The sequence below is a fragment of the Oncorhynchus gorbuscha genome, linkage group LG17 (genome assembly GCF_021184085.1).
Source record: "Oncorhynchus gorbuscha isolate QuinsamMale2020 ecotype Even-year linkage group LG17, OgorEven_v1.0, whole genome shotgun sequence".
Classification (NCBI taxonomy): domain Eukaryota; kingdom Metazoa; phylum Chordata; class Actinopteri; order Salmoniformes; family Salmonidae; genus Oncorhynchus; species Oncorhynchus gorbuscha.
In genome coordinates, this window is record NC_060189.1 from 13,730,231 (window position 1) to 13,749,738 (window position 19,508).

At 44.5% G+C, this 19,508-nt stretch overlaps 1 protein-coding gene across 12 annotated transcripts in view; it reads left to right on the forward strand.

The window, feature by feature from the left end:
- The window catches only part of LOC124001543 (arf-GAP with SH3 domain, ANK repeat and PH domain-containing protein 2-like), a 111,092-nt gene extending 94,729 nt beyond the window's left edge, over window positions 1-16,363 (forward strand). For 4 of the 12 annotated variants that reach the window (XM_046308405.1, XM_046308406.1, XM_046308400.1 and 1 more), the window contains 16 exons: window positions 1,666-1,714; window positions 1,865-2,031; window positions 2,516-2,649; window positions 3,449-3,543; window positions 4,559-4,748; window positions 5,239-5,324; window positions 6,035-6,150; window positions 7,311-7,378; window positions 7,729-7,842; window positions 7,996-8,221; window positions 9,855-10,007; window positions 10,673-10,790; window positions 11,092-11,147; window positions 11,744-11,823; window positions 12,434-12,553; window positions 14,606-16,363. In XM_046308405.1, coding sequence (XP_046164361.1) covers window positions 1,666-1,714; window positions 1,865-2,031; window positions 2,516-2,649; window positions 3,449-3,543; window positions 4,559-4,748; window positions 5,239-5,324; window positions 6,035-6,150; window positions 7,311-7,378; window positions 7,729-7,842; window positions 7,996-8,221; window positions 9,855-10,007; window positions 10,673-10,790; window positions 11,092-11,147; window positions 11,744-11,823; window positions 12,434-12,553; window positions 14,606-14,680 — 1,847 coding nt within the window. In that variant the 3' untranslated portion in view covers window positions 14,681-16,363. The remainder of the gene's footprint in view (window positions 1-1,665; window positions 1,715-1,864; window positions 2,032-2,515; window positions 2,650-3,448; window positions 3,544-4,558; window positions 4,749-5,238; window positions 5,325-6,034; window positions 6,151-7,310; window positions 7,379-7,728; window positions 7,843-7,995; window positions 8,222-9,854; window positions 10,008-10,672; window positions 10,791-11,091; window positions 11,148-11,743; window positions 11,824-12,433; window positions 12,554-14,605) is intronic. The other 8 variants (XM_046308407.1, XM_046308402.1, XM_046308412.1 and 5 more) reach the window with 7 other exon arrangements.
- The last annotated feature ends 3,145 nt before the right edge of the window (window positions 16,364-19,508 follow it).

Sequence of the window (19,508 nt, forward strand, 5' to 3'; positions counted from 1 at the left end):
ACACCTTGTGTTCTCACAGGGCCTACCCTGCACACTGCGGTACCCACACCTTGTGTTCTCACAGGGCCTACCCTGCACACTGCGGTACCACACCTTGTGTTCTCACAGGGCCTGCCCTGCACACTGCGGTACCACACCTTGTGTTCTCACAGGGCCTGCCCTGCACACTGCGGTACCACACCTTGTGTTCTCACAGGGCATGCCCTGCACACTGCGGTACCACACCTTGTGTTCTCACAGGCCCTGCCCTGCACACTGCGGTACCACACCTTGTGTTCTCACAGGGCCTGCCCTGCACACTGCGGTACCACACCTTGTGTTCTCACAGGTCCTGCACACTGCTGTACCTCAACTTGCATTCTCAGAGGGCCTGGCCTGCGCCTCATCGGCAGTGATTTGGAGTCCCATAGGGCGGCGCACAATTGGCCCAGCGTCGTTCAGGTTTGGCCAGTGTAGGCCGTCATTGTAAATAAGAATTTGTTCTTAACTGACTTGCCTAGTTAACTAAAGGTTCAAATAAAATATATATATTAAATTTGTAAATCTGATAAAGGAAATGCTGGCTTATAGACATGGAAGAACAAGACCGGATGCTTTTTTGGGAAGAATGACAGTGCTCGTTATTGAGTAGAGAGAAATCTACTGCAGAAAAACAAGTGCAGGGAGGAAACTCATAGAAAAAGGCAAAGTGGTTGTCAATAGGGCTCTATATGAAAGGAAATCGCAGCTATTCTGTGGAATGTGGGCAGGAAAGGAGTTGTGAATAGTTGAATCGCTGTATGAGTTCTATTCAGGGAAGAATCAATACTTTGTGCCTCAACATTACCTTCTTCCAATCTGCAGCCTTTTAAGAATTTCATCCACGTTCCTTTGTTCCGTATTCTCACGTAATCTCATGTAACCAAGGGAGATGGAGCTAAAATGAGTATTTATTCTTCCTCCATTCACCCTCTTCTTCCTCCATTCACCCTCTTCATCCTCCATTCACCCTCTTCATCCTCCATTCACCCTCTTCTTTCTTCGGTCAGGTTTTGGGGATTTGCTTTGAGTTTAGCTGAGTGGTGACTTCATCCTTTCATAAACACTGGGCCAAGATGAGTGTTGTCGTCAGGCTGTCACCCTGCTGTCAACGGGAGGCACAACACAACGGGAAGCACAACACTAGGACTATGAAAGGGCTCACTCTGGTGTGGTGGAAACCGAGAGATGCTGCTCTCCTTTCTGTGTGCGGTGTTGGCCTTCTGTAGGGGTGGGTTGTGGGGAGAAGTCAGGAGAGAGCAGTCAGGTTGGAGAAGAATTGAAGAGTACACAATGACTTTCACAAGTTTTATGCTTTCTGTGTGCAGTGCAGTACGATGGGATGTTTGGTAAACTAACCTCTGTCTTGAGTAGATTCCACATGACTTCAAATCCCAACCTCTGTGTCCTTCTATATTGTCCTATTGGTTGCTGTGTTAGTTCTGGGTATTTTACTGTACTGTATATAGTGGACAGCTGTGAAAGAGTTTCCTGTTTCTTATTTAGGCCTGGTACACACAGGCTTGTCAGCCGGGTGCTGGGATGGGCTCTGAAGGGAATTGCTCTCCGTTCTTACATTTTCTTATCTTTGATTAATTTCTTATTCCACTATGTCTCTGACCCAGCCACTCTCTCTTTCTCTCTTAGATGACAGAACGTATCACTTTCAGACCGAGGACGACTCAGAATGTCAGATGTAAGTCTGTGTTCCTTCCTTTTTTTGAAGTGCGTGTGTGTGTCCTGTTATCCCTGATCCATCTTTTCACACACAGGTTTCCCTGTCTTTACACACACTCTATCACATACTCACACACTCCCCCTCCACCTGTGTGCTGTGCGTTTTCAGATGGATCTCTGTGCTGCAGAACAGTAAGGAGGAAGCGCTGAATAATGCTTTTAAGGGAGACCAGCACGTTGGGGAGAACAACATCGTCCAGGAGCTGACCAAGGCCATCCTGGGAGAGGTCAAGAGGATGACCGGCAACGATGTCTGCTGTGACTGCAGAGCGCCCAGTGAGTGACAGGGAGAAACACACGTTAATACATGCTCGCACGTTGGATATACACACACCACTCAAGTCATTTTAGTGCACAAAACCACCTGTGTTTAATTCATAACTGTTGTACATTTATAAAGGTTGTAATAAGGAGCCACGAGCTATTATAAATAGTTATAGCAAGTGTTATTTCATGTGCTAGTGGTCACTTTAATTAAATCATTAATTATAAAGGTTATTCACAGACACTGTTACCAAAGTATTCAGGTCAAGTTTATTGAACATCTCTATGCAGCCACTCTGACATTGTAGGGAACGAGGAATGCCCATGAGCCAGTTATTTAGGTTCGACTACAGCCAGTCGCTAACCTGAATCAGAAATAGCTCTCTCTTCAAAGCACATGCAGGTAGTCCCTACCAAGGACACTGTGACCTACTTACATGGTTTCTCATTCTCTCTCTTTTTCTCTCTCTCTTTTTCTTTCTTTCTTTTCCCCCAGACCCCACGTGGCTCTCCACTAACCTGGGCATCCTGACGTGTATAGAGTGTTCTGGGATCCACAGGGAATTGGGAGTCCACTACTCCAGGATCCAGTCCCTCACGCTGGACGTCCTCAGCACCTCTGAACTCTTGGTGAGAAGAATTCTATCATGATAGCATCACCATTTCCACTAGGTGTTGTAGTGGTTTTCTCTGCCTTGTCTGATGGTAAATCATGCTATTCCACCACTCATGTCTAGGAGCATCCATCTGGCTGATGCACTGCAGCCATTTTCCGGCCAGAACTCTCTCCACAAAGCAGCTATTTGTCCACTTTCACATTATGGCATTGAAGTGCTGTGACAGTGAGAAGTTAGGTGTAGTCGTATTGGAAAGTTCAAATCATTTAAACAACAGGTGTCTCATAAAGTGGTACCAAAACACATCCGCTTAGCTTACTTAGCAAAACCTCCTATTGGAAAACAATAGCTCGCCCATCACACATTAGCTGATGTAAAAGTTATTTCACAGTGCAGCTGATTTACTGCTGGTAGGTGAGCACCAAGGATATCAACACTCCTGGCCTGATTCTACTGAACTCTCCTTCCTCTGCTGCGCTCCATTGGGATAGATAGACATTACAGGATAAGAGGCTTGAAGCTGCTTGCACCTTGCATGTTTCACATTTTATCTGGCTTTCTAATATCAATTTGGTGCAATTTATTGCCCATGAATCATTTGGGGCTGAAATGTTTTTGTCGCTAATTTAAGATGATTTCCCTTGGTAAGACGCCAGTGTTTCACATTATTTAGTGGCAGAGCAGAAGAAATGGAGCTTGAAATAAATATGTACAGTAAAAACTGTAGAACCCTCTTTTAAGAGGTTCATTTGTATTTTTATGACCTCTGTTCTTTGGTAAGCGCTAAACTGTGTGTGTGTTTTACCCCGCAGCTGGCCAAGAACGTGGGGAATGCAGGCTTTAATGACATCATGGAGGCGTGTCTTTCTGCAGAAGATGTGGTCAAACCCAACCCTGCCAGTGACATGTAAGTTCTCTCTCTCTGTTTTACTCTATCACTCTAGTTCTCATAGATTTTTTCTGTCTCTTTCCTCACATGTATACACTATCCTCTCCTTCTCTCATCAGTCTTTTTCAGTTGCTATCCCCCTGTCTTCCTCCATCTCTCTCTTTCTCTGTTTTGCCTTCCCACCACCTCTCCATCTCTCTCTCTCTCTTTCGCTCTCAGTGCCGCTCTCTCTCTCCTCTCTCTCTCTTTCGCTCTAAGTGCCGCTCTCTCTCTCTCTCTCTCTCTCTCTCTCTCTCTCTCTCTCTCTCTCTTCGCTCTCAGTGCTGCTCTCTCTCTCTCTCTTTCTCTGTTTTGCCTTCCCACCACCTCTCCATCTCTCTCTCTCTTTTTCGGTCTCAGTGCCGCTCTCTCTCTCTCCCTCTCTCTCCCTCTCTCTCTCTCTCTCTCTCTCTCTCTCTCTGTTTTGCCTTCCCACCACCTCTCCATCTCTCTCTCTCTTTCGCTCTCAGTGCCGCTCTCTCTCTCTCTCTCTCTCTCGGTCTCGGTCTCGGTCTCTGTCTCCCCTTCCCACCACCTCTCCATCTCTCTCTCTCTCTTTCGCTCTCAGTGCCGCTCTCTCCCTCTCTCTCTCTCTCTCTCTCTCTCTCTCTCTCTCTCTCTCTCTCGGTCTCCCCTTCCCACCACCTCTCTATCTCTCTCTAATCCCTCTTCTGGCTGGTGAGAGGTGTTTGAGCCCCCAGCCCACTTCTCAGGATGCTGTTACAATTGCCCTCCCAGTGAAAGTGACTATAGGAGCAGATGGGCCTGTGACCATGTGGAAACATGTCACCACAAAGACACTCATAACCATTTATTATGAATGGAGTAATCAGGACTGGATCCCTAACTGAAAACATTTTCATTCAATAAGTCTTAGGAAAAAATGCATTCTGTTGTACAACACAAGTCAAATTGAGCACACACATAAGAAATGTCATTTATCCCCTCTTTAGATGTATTGAGTTCTAACTCGTACTTTCTCTTTCTGGTACAGGCAAGCCCGTAAGGACTTCATCACAGCCAAGTACACAGAGAAGCGTTTTGCCAGAAGGAAGTGTCCAGACGGGGTGTCCAAGCTGCACACGCTCTGTGACGCAGTCAAGTCCCGGGACATCTTCTCTCTGATCCAGGTGTATGCTGAGGGAGTGGACCTGATGGAGCCCATCCCCCTGGCCAACGGACACGTGAGTATACATGCCCTTCCTAACACACCTAACACACCAATACCTGTCACACTAGCATGCTGGCGCGGATCTTTTCTTTTCGGACATTGTCCTTTCCAGGCCATCACAGTACGTCTCGGCTCGGCTCAGCAGTGTGACTCAATCCCAACTGTAACCAACACATTTTTGCTTGGATAGTGAGGGGTGGTTTTGTTTATTAACATTTGTCTAGCTGTAGTGGAATTCAAATGGTTGTATTTTAGTTAATACTCTTCTGTGGGCTGTGAAAAACAACTTCTCCTGGCAGTGTAAATGCTTTGTATAATACATTAATCATCACTCACTACAAACATCTGGCTCATATTCATGGCTACTACTGCTACTACTGCCAATAGCAAAGCAGACTATCAAAAGCAGACTGTGATGTCAGCTCCTCCATTTTGGCTCTGGTGCCTGTTGTGTCGCTGAGGTCTCAACAGAGCCATTTTGGATCTTGTGTGTGTGGTTACAGGAACAAGGTGAAACGGCCCTTCACCTAGCGGTCAGATTAGTGGACAGGACCTCGCTCCATATCGTTGACTTCCTCACTCAAAACAGGTAAGGGAATAAAGGAAAATGTCAATAAGCTATTTGTAGAAACATGACTTGTCATTTGGCCATACATAACCATGTCATGACCAGTAACTGCTAATGTTAGCTTATTTTATTCACTTTTATTCATTTAGAAAATATACAATTGATAAAATAACAAGATACAATATAAGTACATAACATTAGAAAATAACAAACATCACAGCCACCATAAACAATTCATTAACTCCTTTATCATCAGGGTGTTAAACTGCCCTAGTGGCTCCAGGGAATCCAAATATAATGATTACATAATGGAGCCGGATTTATCTAGTTCAGTGGAGAACTGAGGAGTCTTGAGTTAACCAACCCTGTGAAACAGGTTTAGTAACTCAGGTGTTTATACTTTAACAACAAAGTTAGGTAAGTCGAAAGCTTGTATAGTAGAGCTTTGTAAACAAAAATGGAATAGTGAAGTGATCTACGGTACTTTTAATGAGGACCAGCCAACCTTTTGATACAGGATGCAGTGGTCAGTATTTAAACTGTCACCTATGATAAAACGAAGGGCGCTATGGTAGACATCATCCAAAGGTTTAAGAGAAGTGGCTGCTACAGTCTGGTAAATGGTGTCACCATAGACAGTTGACACACAACTAAAACAATGAATTAAGCCCTTTCTACTGGTTACTCCTCCACCTCTCACTGGTTGCCTCCTCCGTCTCCTCTCCCCATAGTGTGAACCTGGACAAACAGACAGCCAAAGGCAGTACGGCCTTACACTACTGCTGCCTGACTGACAACATGGAGTGCCTCAAACTGCTCCTGCGCGGCAAGGCCTCCATTGACATAGGTAAGAGACCATCACATCACACCTCTTTTGGGGAAAGACTGGTTTGGAAACAGCTTTGGCACAAACTGTTAGTGAAGACATTGTTTATTGTTGTCGAGTGTCTACCAATAAACTGATTTATGATGAAATTCATAGCTACAGAAATGATAACTTTGAAGAAAACAAATGATGAAGACGCATGCATACAAACACCAAGTTTCCTCCACACGGATGTATTTCTTAGTCACGTTTTTTTGGGAATCGTTCCCAGGGGGCCCTGATTTGCCAAAAGACCCGGACACACCACTTTCTCACAACAGACCAATCTCTCTGACTCCAAACAAACTGACCCATGATAACACAGATAGAAAAGAAACCGAGAGACAGACTGTTTAGTGTGGGAATCCTGCTAATTATCGGTCTCCAGCAACACAGTTAACTAAGGAACGGGGGGGCCATGGTCTATTGACCGGAATGTGTTTATGTGCCAAGGAATCACGTTGTTTCAGTCCACCAAGTATCACAGCCTATCTTGCTCTCTAGTTTAGGGAGACAGGGAGGGGAGATTGTGTTGTGACACACATGGCTGTTGACAAAAACGTGGCTTGGCTCTGCTTAGCCGCAGTAGGCACCTCCTGGCAGCCTAAATGTATGCTAGCATTGCGTTGACAGGTTGGTGAATTGGGTGTAGATAACGTCATAATTCATGCTGTCGTGGCCTAGTGGTGCTAACTGTGCCGCGGGTTGCTTGTCAGTGCTCGGCTATGAGGTGTTGATTTCCAGGGCAGTGTGAAGAGGACACAAGGGCTGTGTCTGAATACCCATACTAGCATCCTAAATAGTAGGTAGTTTGAGTATGCGAAATAAAATAGTATGTGACATTTTGAAAATTGAGTGCTTTAAATGCCTGGATATCCTACTACAGTGCCTTGCAAAAGTATTCGGCCCCCTTGAACTTTACAACCTTTTTCCACATTTCAGGCTTCAAACATAAAGATATAAAACTGTATTTTTTTGTGAAGAATCAACAACAAGTGGGACACAATCATGAAGTGGAACGACATTTATTGGATATTTCAAACTTTTTTAACAAATCAAAAACTGAAAAATTGGGCGTGCAAAATTATTAGTATAAATCAATGGATGATCAATTAATAGACCAAAATGATGTCTTCCTCTAGCTAGTGAGTCTGGTGAGACGCCGCTGGACATCGCTAAGAGACTGAAGCACCTGCAGTGTGAGGAGCTGGTGAGTGCTGTGTGAGTGCTGTGTGAGTGCTGTGTGAGTGCTGTGTGAGTGCTGTGTGAGTGCTGTGTGAGTGCTGTGTGACTGCTGTGTGAGAGCTGTGTGACTGCTGTGTGACTGCTGTGTGACTGCTGTGTGTGCGTTTATGTGATTTCTTTAGCAAGATAGTCGCTGACTCCTATCTTTTAGCTTTGTATGAGCCATTAATCTCTCTCTCGTGTGTGTGTGTGTGTGTGTGTGTGTGTGTGTGTGTGTGTGTGTGTGTGTGTGTGTGTGTGTGTGTGTGTGTGTGTGTGTGTGTGTGTGTGTGTGTGTGTGTGTGTGTGTGTGTGTGTGTGTGTGTGTGTGTGTAGCTGAACATGGCGCTGGCGGGGAAGTTCAACGCCCATGTGCACGTAGAGTATGAATGGCGCCTGCACCATGAAGACATGGACGAGAGTGATGAGGACCTGGATGACAAGGTGAGGGTGAGGACCCTCTTCAGATTATACACACAGTTACACAACATGAACTCACCACACACACACATAATAGTAATACAGTATATACACATACATAACACACACACCATGATGACCTTTCTATAATGTTTGACCCCTGACCTCTCATTTGCCATTCAGCCCAGCCCCCATCGGAGAGAGGAACGCCCAGCCAGCTGCTACACCCCTGGCTCCAACTCCCACCTCCAGCCCAGCCCGGCTTCCCTGGCACGGGACAAGCAGCGTGGTGGCTACATGCCCAACCTAGTCACCAACGAGACCTATGGTGCCATCCTCAACGCCAGCCCTCCTGCGCCAGGGGGGCCCGCCACCACCTCTGCACCCCCTCTGCCTCCACGAAACATAGGTACTTTATTTTTCCTTTTTAAAATGTTATAGCAAGGTGGATGTGGCATACAGTTATTCATTTGTGGATAGACTATGTAAAAAAAAATGACGCTAGATTTTAGTTCTTGGTTAACCAAGATTAGCATACAGTAGATGTTTTTCCATATAGAGCTGTATTTCTTTGGCAAACATTTCAGAATACTATGAACCAGTTTAGTTTGTTCAGTGAACCCGGTCTACATGCTATTTGAGCACGAATTTATATTAAAAATGTTCAAAAGTGTTCCTGATTTGAAGTTCATAAACGTGATCCATATCAAATGACCCGTCAAGCCCTTTTCAACCCACATTCACCTCTCATCCTTGCCATTTTTGGAGAATGATATTTATAATACATGCCCAATGGGTTCAGTTCAAATACAGGGAAACCTCATTTGGCCACATATCTGTCATCTACTGTAGATGCCTTCTCTAATTAATGCATTGTTCCATGGGGACTTGTGTGATTCGTGTAGCGCTCTGACCTATTTGAAGGGCAGAGAGGGTTCTGGGTAGGGAGCAGGGACCATCACATTGGCGGCTGCTGGGTGAGCTAGTGAGCTACTTTTCGTGAAAGTTCTCAAAGTGCACTCCATAGCCCATGATGAGAAGCATACTGAAAATAGCCCATCCTATCACTGGAAAGCAATTTGAACTCAATCTGGTTCATGCTCATTGAAAACGGTAGAAAACACTCCACCTTGCTAAACAATTTGTTTCAATTCAACTTACTGACTTTACATTCAAAGCACATGTCATTTTTACTTACTTACTTAGGCCCGTAACCACACTAGATAGGTACACCATTCTAGTACTGAGTCAGAGCGCCCTTTGCCTCCAGAACAGCCTGAATTCTTCGGGACATGAATACGTTGCTCAATTTATGTCAAAGGACCCTAACGTATGCCAGTAAAACATTCCCCACACCATTACACCACTGCCACCAGCCTGTACTGTTGACACCAGGCAGGATGGGTACATGGACTCAAGCTGCTTACACCAAATCCTGACTCTGGCATCAGCATGACGTAACAGGAAACGGGATTCGTCGGGCCAGGTGATGTTTTTCCACTCCTAAATTGTCTACTGGAGACACTTTAGGTGATGGGAGTGGAACCCGGTGTGGTAATCTGCTGCAATAGCCCATCCGTGACAAGAAATGACTAGTTATGCGCTCTGAACACCACTGTAGTACGCCGCTGAAATCTGCCCGTTTGTGGCCCGACTGTTTTTGTTTGTTGCACCATTCTCTGGAAACCCTAAACACTGTTGTACTTGAAAAGCCCAGCAGGCTGGACGTTTCTGAGATGCTGGAACCGACACGCCTAGCACCAACCATCATACCACACTCAAAGTTGCTTAGGTCACTCATTTTGACCACTCTAATATTCAATTGAACAGTAACTGAATGCCTTGATGCATGTCTGCCTGCTTTTATATAGCTAGTCATGGTCACATGACTCACTGTCTGTAGGAGCAAACCATTTTTGGGAATGGGGTGGTTTGCCTAATAAACTGGCCACTGAGTGTATTCCCAGCCTAAAACCCTGAAGAGCAAGCAATGCACGTCTTCAGGAACCAGCTTTCCCCCTCCTCTCTCCTCCCTCCTCCAGTCCAGATGCCAGGTCTGTGTGGGATGGTCCAGTCATCAAGGTCCTCTGGGTGGAAGCCTGGCTCGATAGACCTGGGGGGCCGACAGAGGTCCTCCTCAGACCCCCCCAACATGCACCTCCCGGTACCCCCCATGCGGGTCACCTCAACCACTGGTAGGCACCCCTCATCTCCTAGGTCTCATTGTCTGAACACATCATAGGGAAAGGGAATTTCAAAACGGTTTATAGGTTTTCCTACCCTGTAAGCAGTCTATAGACAAGGAATGACAGAAATCCATGCTTTAGTTTTGTTTACCTGGCTGCTGTTTCAAATGAGAACTTGTTTGCATTTGTGGCACAAATCCAATTGTACTTTTATTATAATTTTTGCATTTCATGTCCAAATACCCCAAAAGTTCAAGTATTGTGGTGGCAGCATCATGTTAATCGGTATGCTTGTCAGCAGCAGGGACTGGGGAGTTTATCAGGATCAAAATAGATATGAAAGGAGCTAAGCCCGGGTAAAAAGTAAGAGGAGAAATTCGCCCAAGGCTTCTGAAAGCCCTGGGACAGTTTTATGCAAAAGACACACCAGAATGTCTTTCCATGTGTTCCTGAATGGTCCAGTCCCAGTCCTGAAATCTGCTTGTAAATCTTAAACATGGTTTGGATATTGCTGTAAATTTAACTTGTATCAATTCAGTTGTAATCCAATTGGTTTAATATGCAGCCAAAGACTAATGTTGCTAAAGCAAAAGTAGCAGCGGACACTGAGGACAGAAATACGCCCTGTTTCAATAAGAGAAAGAGATGGGTAACCTCTCTCTCTGTCTCCCTAGGTCTTGCTCCTCCCCCCGTGGCCAAGACAGTGAGTGTGATGGAGGCTATGAACCAGCAGTCTAAACCAGGGACCGGACATGGCCACAGCAGAGCCCCACCGCCCAAGTCTCCATCTGGGTGAGCATATACACACACACACACTGCCTGAGGCAGCATATTTTGCTTCGATGAACACAAAGACATTTTACTGTTGGAGAAAAACACCAATAGGGTTTCTGGTTTACCACTACATTAACTTCCAAGTTGAGCTCCTCATCGACATGGTTCTACTCAGTCTCCCATAGGTCTGAGTTGTGACTGTCAAAGGGAAATGCGCTGTCATGGGGAAATGCTCTGTCATGGGGAAATGCACTGTGGGGTAAATGTGTTAATTTAAGCACAGGATAAGCAGCAGCTAACTACTGTTTGTGGTTTTCAGCAATGCCAAAAGCTTCAGCAAAGGACCGACTCGGACAGGGTCCATCGAAAGACCAGGTGGGTGTTTTAAAAATAAATCATTTACCAGTCAAAAGTGTGGACACACCTACTCATTCAAGGGTTTCTCTTTATTTTTAGTATTTTATCCATTGTAGAATAGTTGTGAAGACATCAAAACTATGAAATAACACATATGGAATCATGCAATAACCAAAAAAGTGTTAAACAAATCAAAATATATTTTATATTTGAGATTCTTCAAAGCCACCCTTTGCCTTAATGACAGCTTTGCACATTCTTCGCATTCTCTTAAGGGAGAAGCAACAGTTTTCTGCCAGCGTCACTTAGTTTTCTGCCTAGCAATAGATATGTAATGTTTAGAGTATAGAATGACGTCACCCAAATTGGGGTATATATACTACCACTCGTGGAAATATGTCTGTCTGTTCAGCTGTTCGATCGCTTGGGTGAATAAACTTGGTTGGAGTTTTCATAGTGTCTGTCAATGTCTTACTCTGATATTTACAACCTAACACTATGGATTGGTCTTTTACCAAATAGGGCTATCTTCTGTATACCACCCCTACCTTATCACAACACAACTGGAACAGTTTTTGTTTTCACAACGATGTAATTTCCTCTTCCTCCTTCAGCTAAGGAAGTGCCGGGATGCCCCCAGAACTCGATAGGTCAATCACTGCCTCCGGCCCCCATGCCTAGGAAGACCTATCCGGTGAGTTCCTTCCTCCTACCTACCGTTGACCTTATGGTTGTTTGTCCTGTTGTTGATTGGACAGTGATTTTCACTTCTGTATCTGATCTTATGTTTCAGTTGGACTGATTGTCTCTGTCGCTCTGTGCATTTGAATATTATCGTCTTTAACTGTGTTTTCTCTGTGGTTTCCTTCATATGCACACCACTACTAAGAGGGAGGGAACTTTGAAGTGTGTACTTGTTCCAGATACCTCTGCGGTCAATGGCTACCCTCCTTACCCAGTCAGATGCTTACTGTGTCCTGTGTCAGTGGTTCGCTATTCAACCCTCCAGCAGTCACTGTGGAAAAGGGTGTCAAACATACCAAAGAAGTGACAGATACAGGAGATCCTCCTGTTGAAAGACAGCATATGTTTGCAGAACACGTTGTATACTTGCCTGTCTGCATTTAATTAGAATGGCTAGAATGGGAAAAGCCCCTCAGACCACAGCAATTTGACATCATGGTTCCATTAAATGTGGCCACCAGCCCACCTGTCACAGAAGGTTGACTTGAATGGGAATGTTCGTTCTAGTAATGATATTTCTATGCCTGTCTGTCTCTTCATATTGAAACTGTGTTTTTCAGAAGCAGAGGCCCAAGCGAGTAAAGGCCATCTATAACTGTCTGGCAGACAACCCAGACGAGCTGACCTTCTCTGAGGGGGAGGTGATTGTGGTGGATGGGGAGGAGGACCAGGAGTGGTGGGTGAGTCTCTCTGTCTCTGTCTCTCTGTCTCTGTCTCTCTGTCTCTGTCTCTCTGTCTCTGTCTCTCTCTGTCTCTCTCTGTCTCTCTGTGTGTGTGTGAGTGAATCACCTCTAGATCAGGCTCCTGGACACGCTCACTTTCTGAAAGTGTTTGTGTGTGTAGTAACTGGGTCGGCATGGCTACTGCATATGAATTTGTGTGTAGGGATTTAGAAACTGGAGAGGGTGAGAGTGGGTGTGTGTTTCTGTCATCATTCACACGCAGTAAGAGTCGTCCGGCCCAGTTAAGGTCCAAATCGGGTCCTTTCCAAAGTCCAAGAGCGTCCATTGAGCATGTGTCAGAAACCATGGTGGCGTCAGCAGTAGAAAGCCATGACCTCATTCTGGCCAAATCTCTGTCTCTCACAATTTAAAGGCTTTAATGGCATGGCCAAAGTAAGGGCTTTATTGGCATGGCCAAAGTAAAGGCTTTATTGGCATGGCCAAAGTAAAGGCTTTATTGGCATGGCCAAAGTAAAGGCTTTATTGGCATGGCCAAAGTAAAGGCTTTATTGGCATGGCCAAAGTAAAGGCTTTATTGGCATGGCCAAAGTAAAGGCTTTATTGGCATGGCCAAAGTAAAGGCTTTATTGGCATGGCCAAAGTAAAGGCTTTATTGGCATGGCCAAAGTAAGGGCTTTATTGGCATGGCCAAAGTAAGGGCTTTATTGGCATGGCCAAAGTAAGGGCTTTATTGGCATGGCCAAAGTAAGGGCTTTATTGGCATGGCCAAAGTAAAGGCTTTAATGGCATGGCCAAAGTAAAGGCTTTATTGGCATGGCCAAAGTAAAGGCTTTAATGGCATGGCCAAAGTAAAGGCTTTATTGGCATGGCCAAAGTAAGTGAAGTAAATAATAAACAAAAGTGAAATAAACAATACAAATTAACAGTAAACATTACACTCACAGAAGTTCCAAAGGAATAAAGACATTTCAAATGTCATATCTCTCTCATCTACCTTCCTGAATACAGGCCAGCTGCAACTGTTGTCTGAATACAGGCCAGCTGCAACTGTTATCTGAATACAGGCCAGCTGCAACTGTTGCCTGAATACAGGCCAGCTGCAACTGTTGCCTGAATACAGGCCAGCTGCAACTGTTGCCTGAATACAGGCCAGCTGCAACTGTTGCCTGAATACAGGCCAGCTGCAACTGTTGTCTGAATACAGGCCAGCTGCAACTGTTGTCTGAATACAGGCCAGCTGCAACTGTTGTCTGAATACAGGCCAGCTGCAACTGTTGTCTGAATACAGGCCAGCTGCAACTGTTGTCTGAATACAGGCCAGCTGCAACTGTTGCCTGAATACAGGCCAGCTGCAACTGTTGCCTGAATACAGGCCAGCTGCAACTGTTGCCTGAATACAGGCCAGCTGCAACTGTTGTCTGAATACAGGCCAGCTGCAACTGTTGTCTGAATACAGGCCAGCTGCAACTGTTGTCTGAATACAGGCCAGCTGCAACTTGTTTTTCCCAAAGCCACCTCTGCAACATGACTATATTTAGTCACTTGTATATGGGACTCTTTATATGGGACGGACTCTTTGTAGTCAGCATGTCAATTTCACGGTCCCTCAAAACTTGAGACATTTGTGTTTTGTGACAAAACTGCACATTTAAGAGTGGCCTGTTGTTGTCCCCAGCCCAAGGTGCACCTGTGTAATGATCATGCTGTTTAATCAGCTTCTTGATATGCCACACCTGTCTGTCGGGTGTGCATATGGAACATTTCTGTAATATTTTATTTCAGCTCATGAAACAAACATAGGACCAACACTTTACATGTTGTTTGTATTTTTGTTTGGTATAGAAGGTGGTAGTAGAAGTCCACAGAGGTGAATGTCTGTGTTGAAAGTACACTGGGCTCTTGGCTGGAAAATGCTGCAGTTAAAAACACTGTAGTTATGCTGCATCTCTCAATCTATATGCAAACTAGTGAGTGTTTACTAACAAAAGTGTGTGTTTTTTCCCCTGTTATCAGTGTGTGATGTTGTTCATCTCTCCTGTTCTCTCCCAGCTGGGCCACATTGAAGGAGAACCAATGAGGAGGGGGGCTTTCCCCGTCACATTCATACACTTCATCATGGACTGAAGGTCAAAGGTCAACACAGGCACTGATCAGGAATGGAAACCTCCACCTCCCCACGTCTGCTGGTTTGTGGGACGAAATCATCATCAAGCTTGTGCCTGTGCTAACACTACAGAAGAATCGAGTGTCGCTTCCCAATGCTTTGGCTGGACAGTCTGGGGGTTGCCATGACAACATGCACACCCTTCACTCCGGGAATGTTACGTGACGTCATATCACTGCTCTTTAGACCAAGCCCGCAAATGCTCATGAGGAAACTGTGTTTAGACTTCTGACACCATCTGACATTTAAAAAAAACAACCATTGTAATGAGTGCTCACAACATTAAGAGGATTATTGACAAAATGAAGGTTCTGTTCATAAGTTTCACTTGGTTTTCCTCTGTGTGAATTGTACAGAAAGTTATTTAAAAACAACAGAGAGGGGACTACACACAGTAATGTGGATCTTTAGGATTTCTTTCACTTATCGTTAATGTGAATATAGTCGTTATGCTTACATTCCACCTTCTTGCATGGTTAAAGGGTGAACAATTTTTTTAATGCATAATTGCTTAGTAGTCAAAGACATGTACACTTTTTAGGACTTCCAATGTGGGAGGAAAAACTTCATTCAAAATGGTGCTAACCCAGGAATGTGCTAGGAGCCCTCACGTAGGGATGATCCACTGTCCCCATCTCAAGACAGCCTGTAACGTGGTAACAGCGGGGGGTTGATGTGGGACAGCCTGTAACGTGGTAACAACGGGGGTTGATGTGGGACAGCCTGTAAGGTGGTAACAACAGGGGGTTGATGTGGGACAGCCTGTAAAGTGGTAACAACAGGGGGTTGATGTGGGACAGCCTGTAAAGTGGTAACAACGGGGGTTGATGTGGGACAGCCTGTAACGTGTTAACAACGGGGGTTGATGTGGGACAGCCTGTAAAGTGTTAACAACGGGGGTTGATGTGGGACAGCCTGTAAAGTGGTAACAACGGGGGTTGATGTGGGACAGCCTGTAACGTGATATGAACAGGGGATTGATGTGGGACAGCCTGTAACGTGGTAACAACGGGGGATTGATGTGGGACAGTCTGTAACGTGGTAACAACGGGGGTTGATGTGGGACAGCCTGTAACGTGATATGAACAGGGGATTGATGTGGGACAGCCTGTAACGTGGTAACAACGGGGGTTGATGTGGGACAGCCTGTAACGTGGTAACAACGGGGGTTGATGTGGGACAGCCTGTAAGGTGGTAACAACAGGGGGTTGATGTGGGACAGCCTGTAACGTGGTAACAACGGGGGTTGATGTGGGACAGCCTGTAAGGTGGTAACAACAGGGGGTTGATGTGGGACAGCCTGTAACGTGGTAACAACGGGGGTTGATGTGGGACAGCCTGTAACGTGGTAATGATGATTTTCTGGGAGTATATGTAAACCTCCATTGATCACACCTAGGAGAACCCAGGCTCACTACCATGTGTGTGTGTGTATATCAGCTTGAAACCATATCAGTTACTTACAGCACATTTTCTTCATGTCGATGGTCTACAGTGTGATGCCATTATAAACAGGATGGTTCGAGCCCTGAATGCTGATTGGCTGACGGCCGTGGTATATCAGACTGTATACCACGGTATGACAAAACATGTATTTTTACTGCTCTAATTACATTGGTAATCAGTTTATAATAGCAATAAGGTACCACTGGGTTTGTGGTATATGGCCAATATAATACAGCTGAGGGCTGTATCCAGGCACTCCGTGTTGCGTCATGCTTAAGAACAGCCCCTAGCCATGTTATATCGGCCATATACCACACCCCATCGGGCCTTATTGCTTAGTTATAAAATGGATAACTATCTTCGCTCCATAGATCACACTTAAGATGTGAATCTCCATCGCTCTGTGGCTAATCTTTGGGTTGAGCCCTCAGGCCTTCACACTCTACTTTTTGTTGTTTGCTGCAGTAGAGCAGGAAATGTGTCTGTCCTCTCAGCAGGATAGGCAGCAGGAGAGGTGAGGTAAGGGGGACAGAAGTGTGTGTGAAAGCCAGTGGTCCGGTTTCTGTTTGATCTCTGACAGACAGCAGAGGGGTTTATGAAGCTCATGGGGTGATGGCTCCTGATGTCCTGTTCCTTTTATCTGTCATGGACAGCAGGCTACCAAATGGCTCTCACACAGAGGTAGATGTTGTCGACACACACAGTTGTCATTGTACTAAACACAACTTGTCCTGTGATGAGGTGCCATTGTAAGGGTATGGCACTGCTGGATTACAGGTAAGGACAATGCAGCTACTTTTTACACACTCTTTCTCTCTCTCACACATTCCTACTATAGTATTACATCTGATTCATAGTGCTCAGGACTAGATTGTACCATATTACACAACTTGATTACTAGCTGGGACCACAGTAGTTGCAGACTACCCATGTTTTATATACATACTAGTTCCTGTACTGAACAGACATGTTTCATTTAATATTCCTACATTTTATGTTTTTTGGTTGCAGAGCAACTCTCTCTACTTCTTTGGACATTTAATCTTAAATGGGACATACAGTTCCCTCGATTGTGAATAAACTTCAATAGGCGACAACAAGGTGTCGCATGTGAAAATGTACATGACAAAGCCTCCCCATATTAACTCACTGGAAATAGAATGGTTAATCTGTTAATGTACATACATTTTGTCTGTTGATATTTAAATATAAAAGAAGAGTAAATAACCTTGGCAGTAACTGTCTCAATCAGGGCTGGGGTCAATTTCAATTGAAGGCAGTCAATTCAGGAAATGATGTTAATTTAAAATAAGAAAATATAAAATGTTTGAAATAGCTTTTATTCCTCATTTTATTGAGAAGTCATTGACAATAGAAGCAGTTTTTTTCTAAACTTTTTTGTTATTTAAGTTAACTTCAATTCAAATTTACCTCAGCCCTGCTCTTAATGCATTGTGGTAAAGTGCGGTTGCCATATTGTGTTTTAGCTGGTGTTAAGTGTGTATGTAGACGAGTAGAGAATCTATTCCATTCACGCTCATTGACTGTGGATCAGTACATTGACTAACCTATTCTGCAAAATAAATGGAAAACAAACTGGAATAATAATCATTCCTGTTTTCCCCTGTATTCAAGTCAAATACTCATTTTGTATTTATGATAGTGTTGTCGCTTCTAAAAGCATGTTCTCAGGGTGTAAATGTGTAGTAGGTGGTTTGAGAAAAAAACAGAGTGCTTGACTACTAGGTTGGTAACTTTCTGGGCATTACACTGAATGAAGAGCTCCCTCTGGTGGAGAATGGTCAAGCCCAATATAGCCCAATCATGTGTGCTATGTCCACGGTTCTCAACTTTCTGCTTTTATCATATGTTCTGGAGCCATATGACTGCACTAAAGGTTTACATAAACAGTGAACTCTGAATCCTGGCCTCACTCCTTAATTACCTCACGGATTAGAGGCATCGCTGTTTTTAAAGGCAATGTTCCCGCGTGCGCCGAACATTGCCTTGACTGTTAACGATGCCTATGTTGGCTTTTTAATCGGAAATAGTCTTTAAAGCCGCAATGTTTATAACCCGCGATCAGATTGAATCCCGGCCTAAATCTATAAAGAGTAAACTAGCTCTGTAAGGTTGTGGCTGGTATGTGTATACCACAGGCGAACGCGGCATAACACCAGGGTCATGTGGTACCTCATGGTCATTCCTACACAAACAAACACAGAGCCCGGCTGGATGCTTCATAAACTTTGAAGACCCAGAGTTGGGAAGGAAGCATGTATCCCATAAATCAGTATGAGAATGACAGGAATACTGAAATACCACAAACTGACCTGTTTTAAAGGACAAAAAGGGAATCAAATAAAACACATTTTCATGAATTATTCAGTATTGACATATCCATCTGGAGTAAGGGAGTATAGGAGAGGTATGGAGAGCGGGATGAGAGGCACAAACGCATGTCCTGCTACCACCCCTTTGGTGTGTATAGGGAGGGGGTAAGAGAGGGAGATAGGGAAGAAAGAGGGTCTACCGCATATTTATGATGGTCTTGTATGTTCTTCCATCCATGGTGGATATAGTGACTGGTGTATCATGGTTATAAAGGAGGTCAATGGAGTCTCTGGATGCTGTATTAATGTCATCGGAGACCTAGATATCAAACAGCCCCATCCTTTTCAAGTCCAGCCATGACGGAGACATGCACTGAGGTCCCTGTACTGTGAAATGTATTTACATGAAAGAAGATTAAGTTACTCATGATGGTCAACTGACAGATGGATGGTGTATGTTAGGTGTTGCAGAGCATGCTGGGTAAGTCATGTGACCCATTGGCGTATTACGCAACCCCCGCAAAGGGGGCGTTGGGCCCCCAGATAGCATGTCACATGCCATTTCAAAAACATTAAGAATTACAAGAAATTGGCTTTAAAACTGCAATATTTTCCCTCAGCCTCATGGCAAAATAGCAGGAAATTAGCTTAGGGATTCTTGAAAGTCAGGACAATCCTTGTCCAGCAGGGAAACGTTTTGTTATTTGAGCTTAACATTCACATTTAGGGGAGTTTTATAAGGAAGATATTTGTTTATGGAATTTTCTAAATACTTTCAATATTATTAATTTCCATGTAGGCTTTATGCCTGAAAAAATGCCCTGGTCTGGATCCCAATTTCATTTACATTTACATTTACATTTAAGTCATTTAGCAGACGCTCTTATCCAGAGCGACTTACAAATTGGTGCATTCACCTTATGACATCCAGTGGAACAGTCACTTTACAATAGTGCATCTAAAACTTAAGGGGGGGGTGAGAGGGATTACTTATCCTATCCTAGGTATT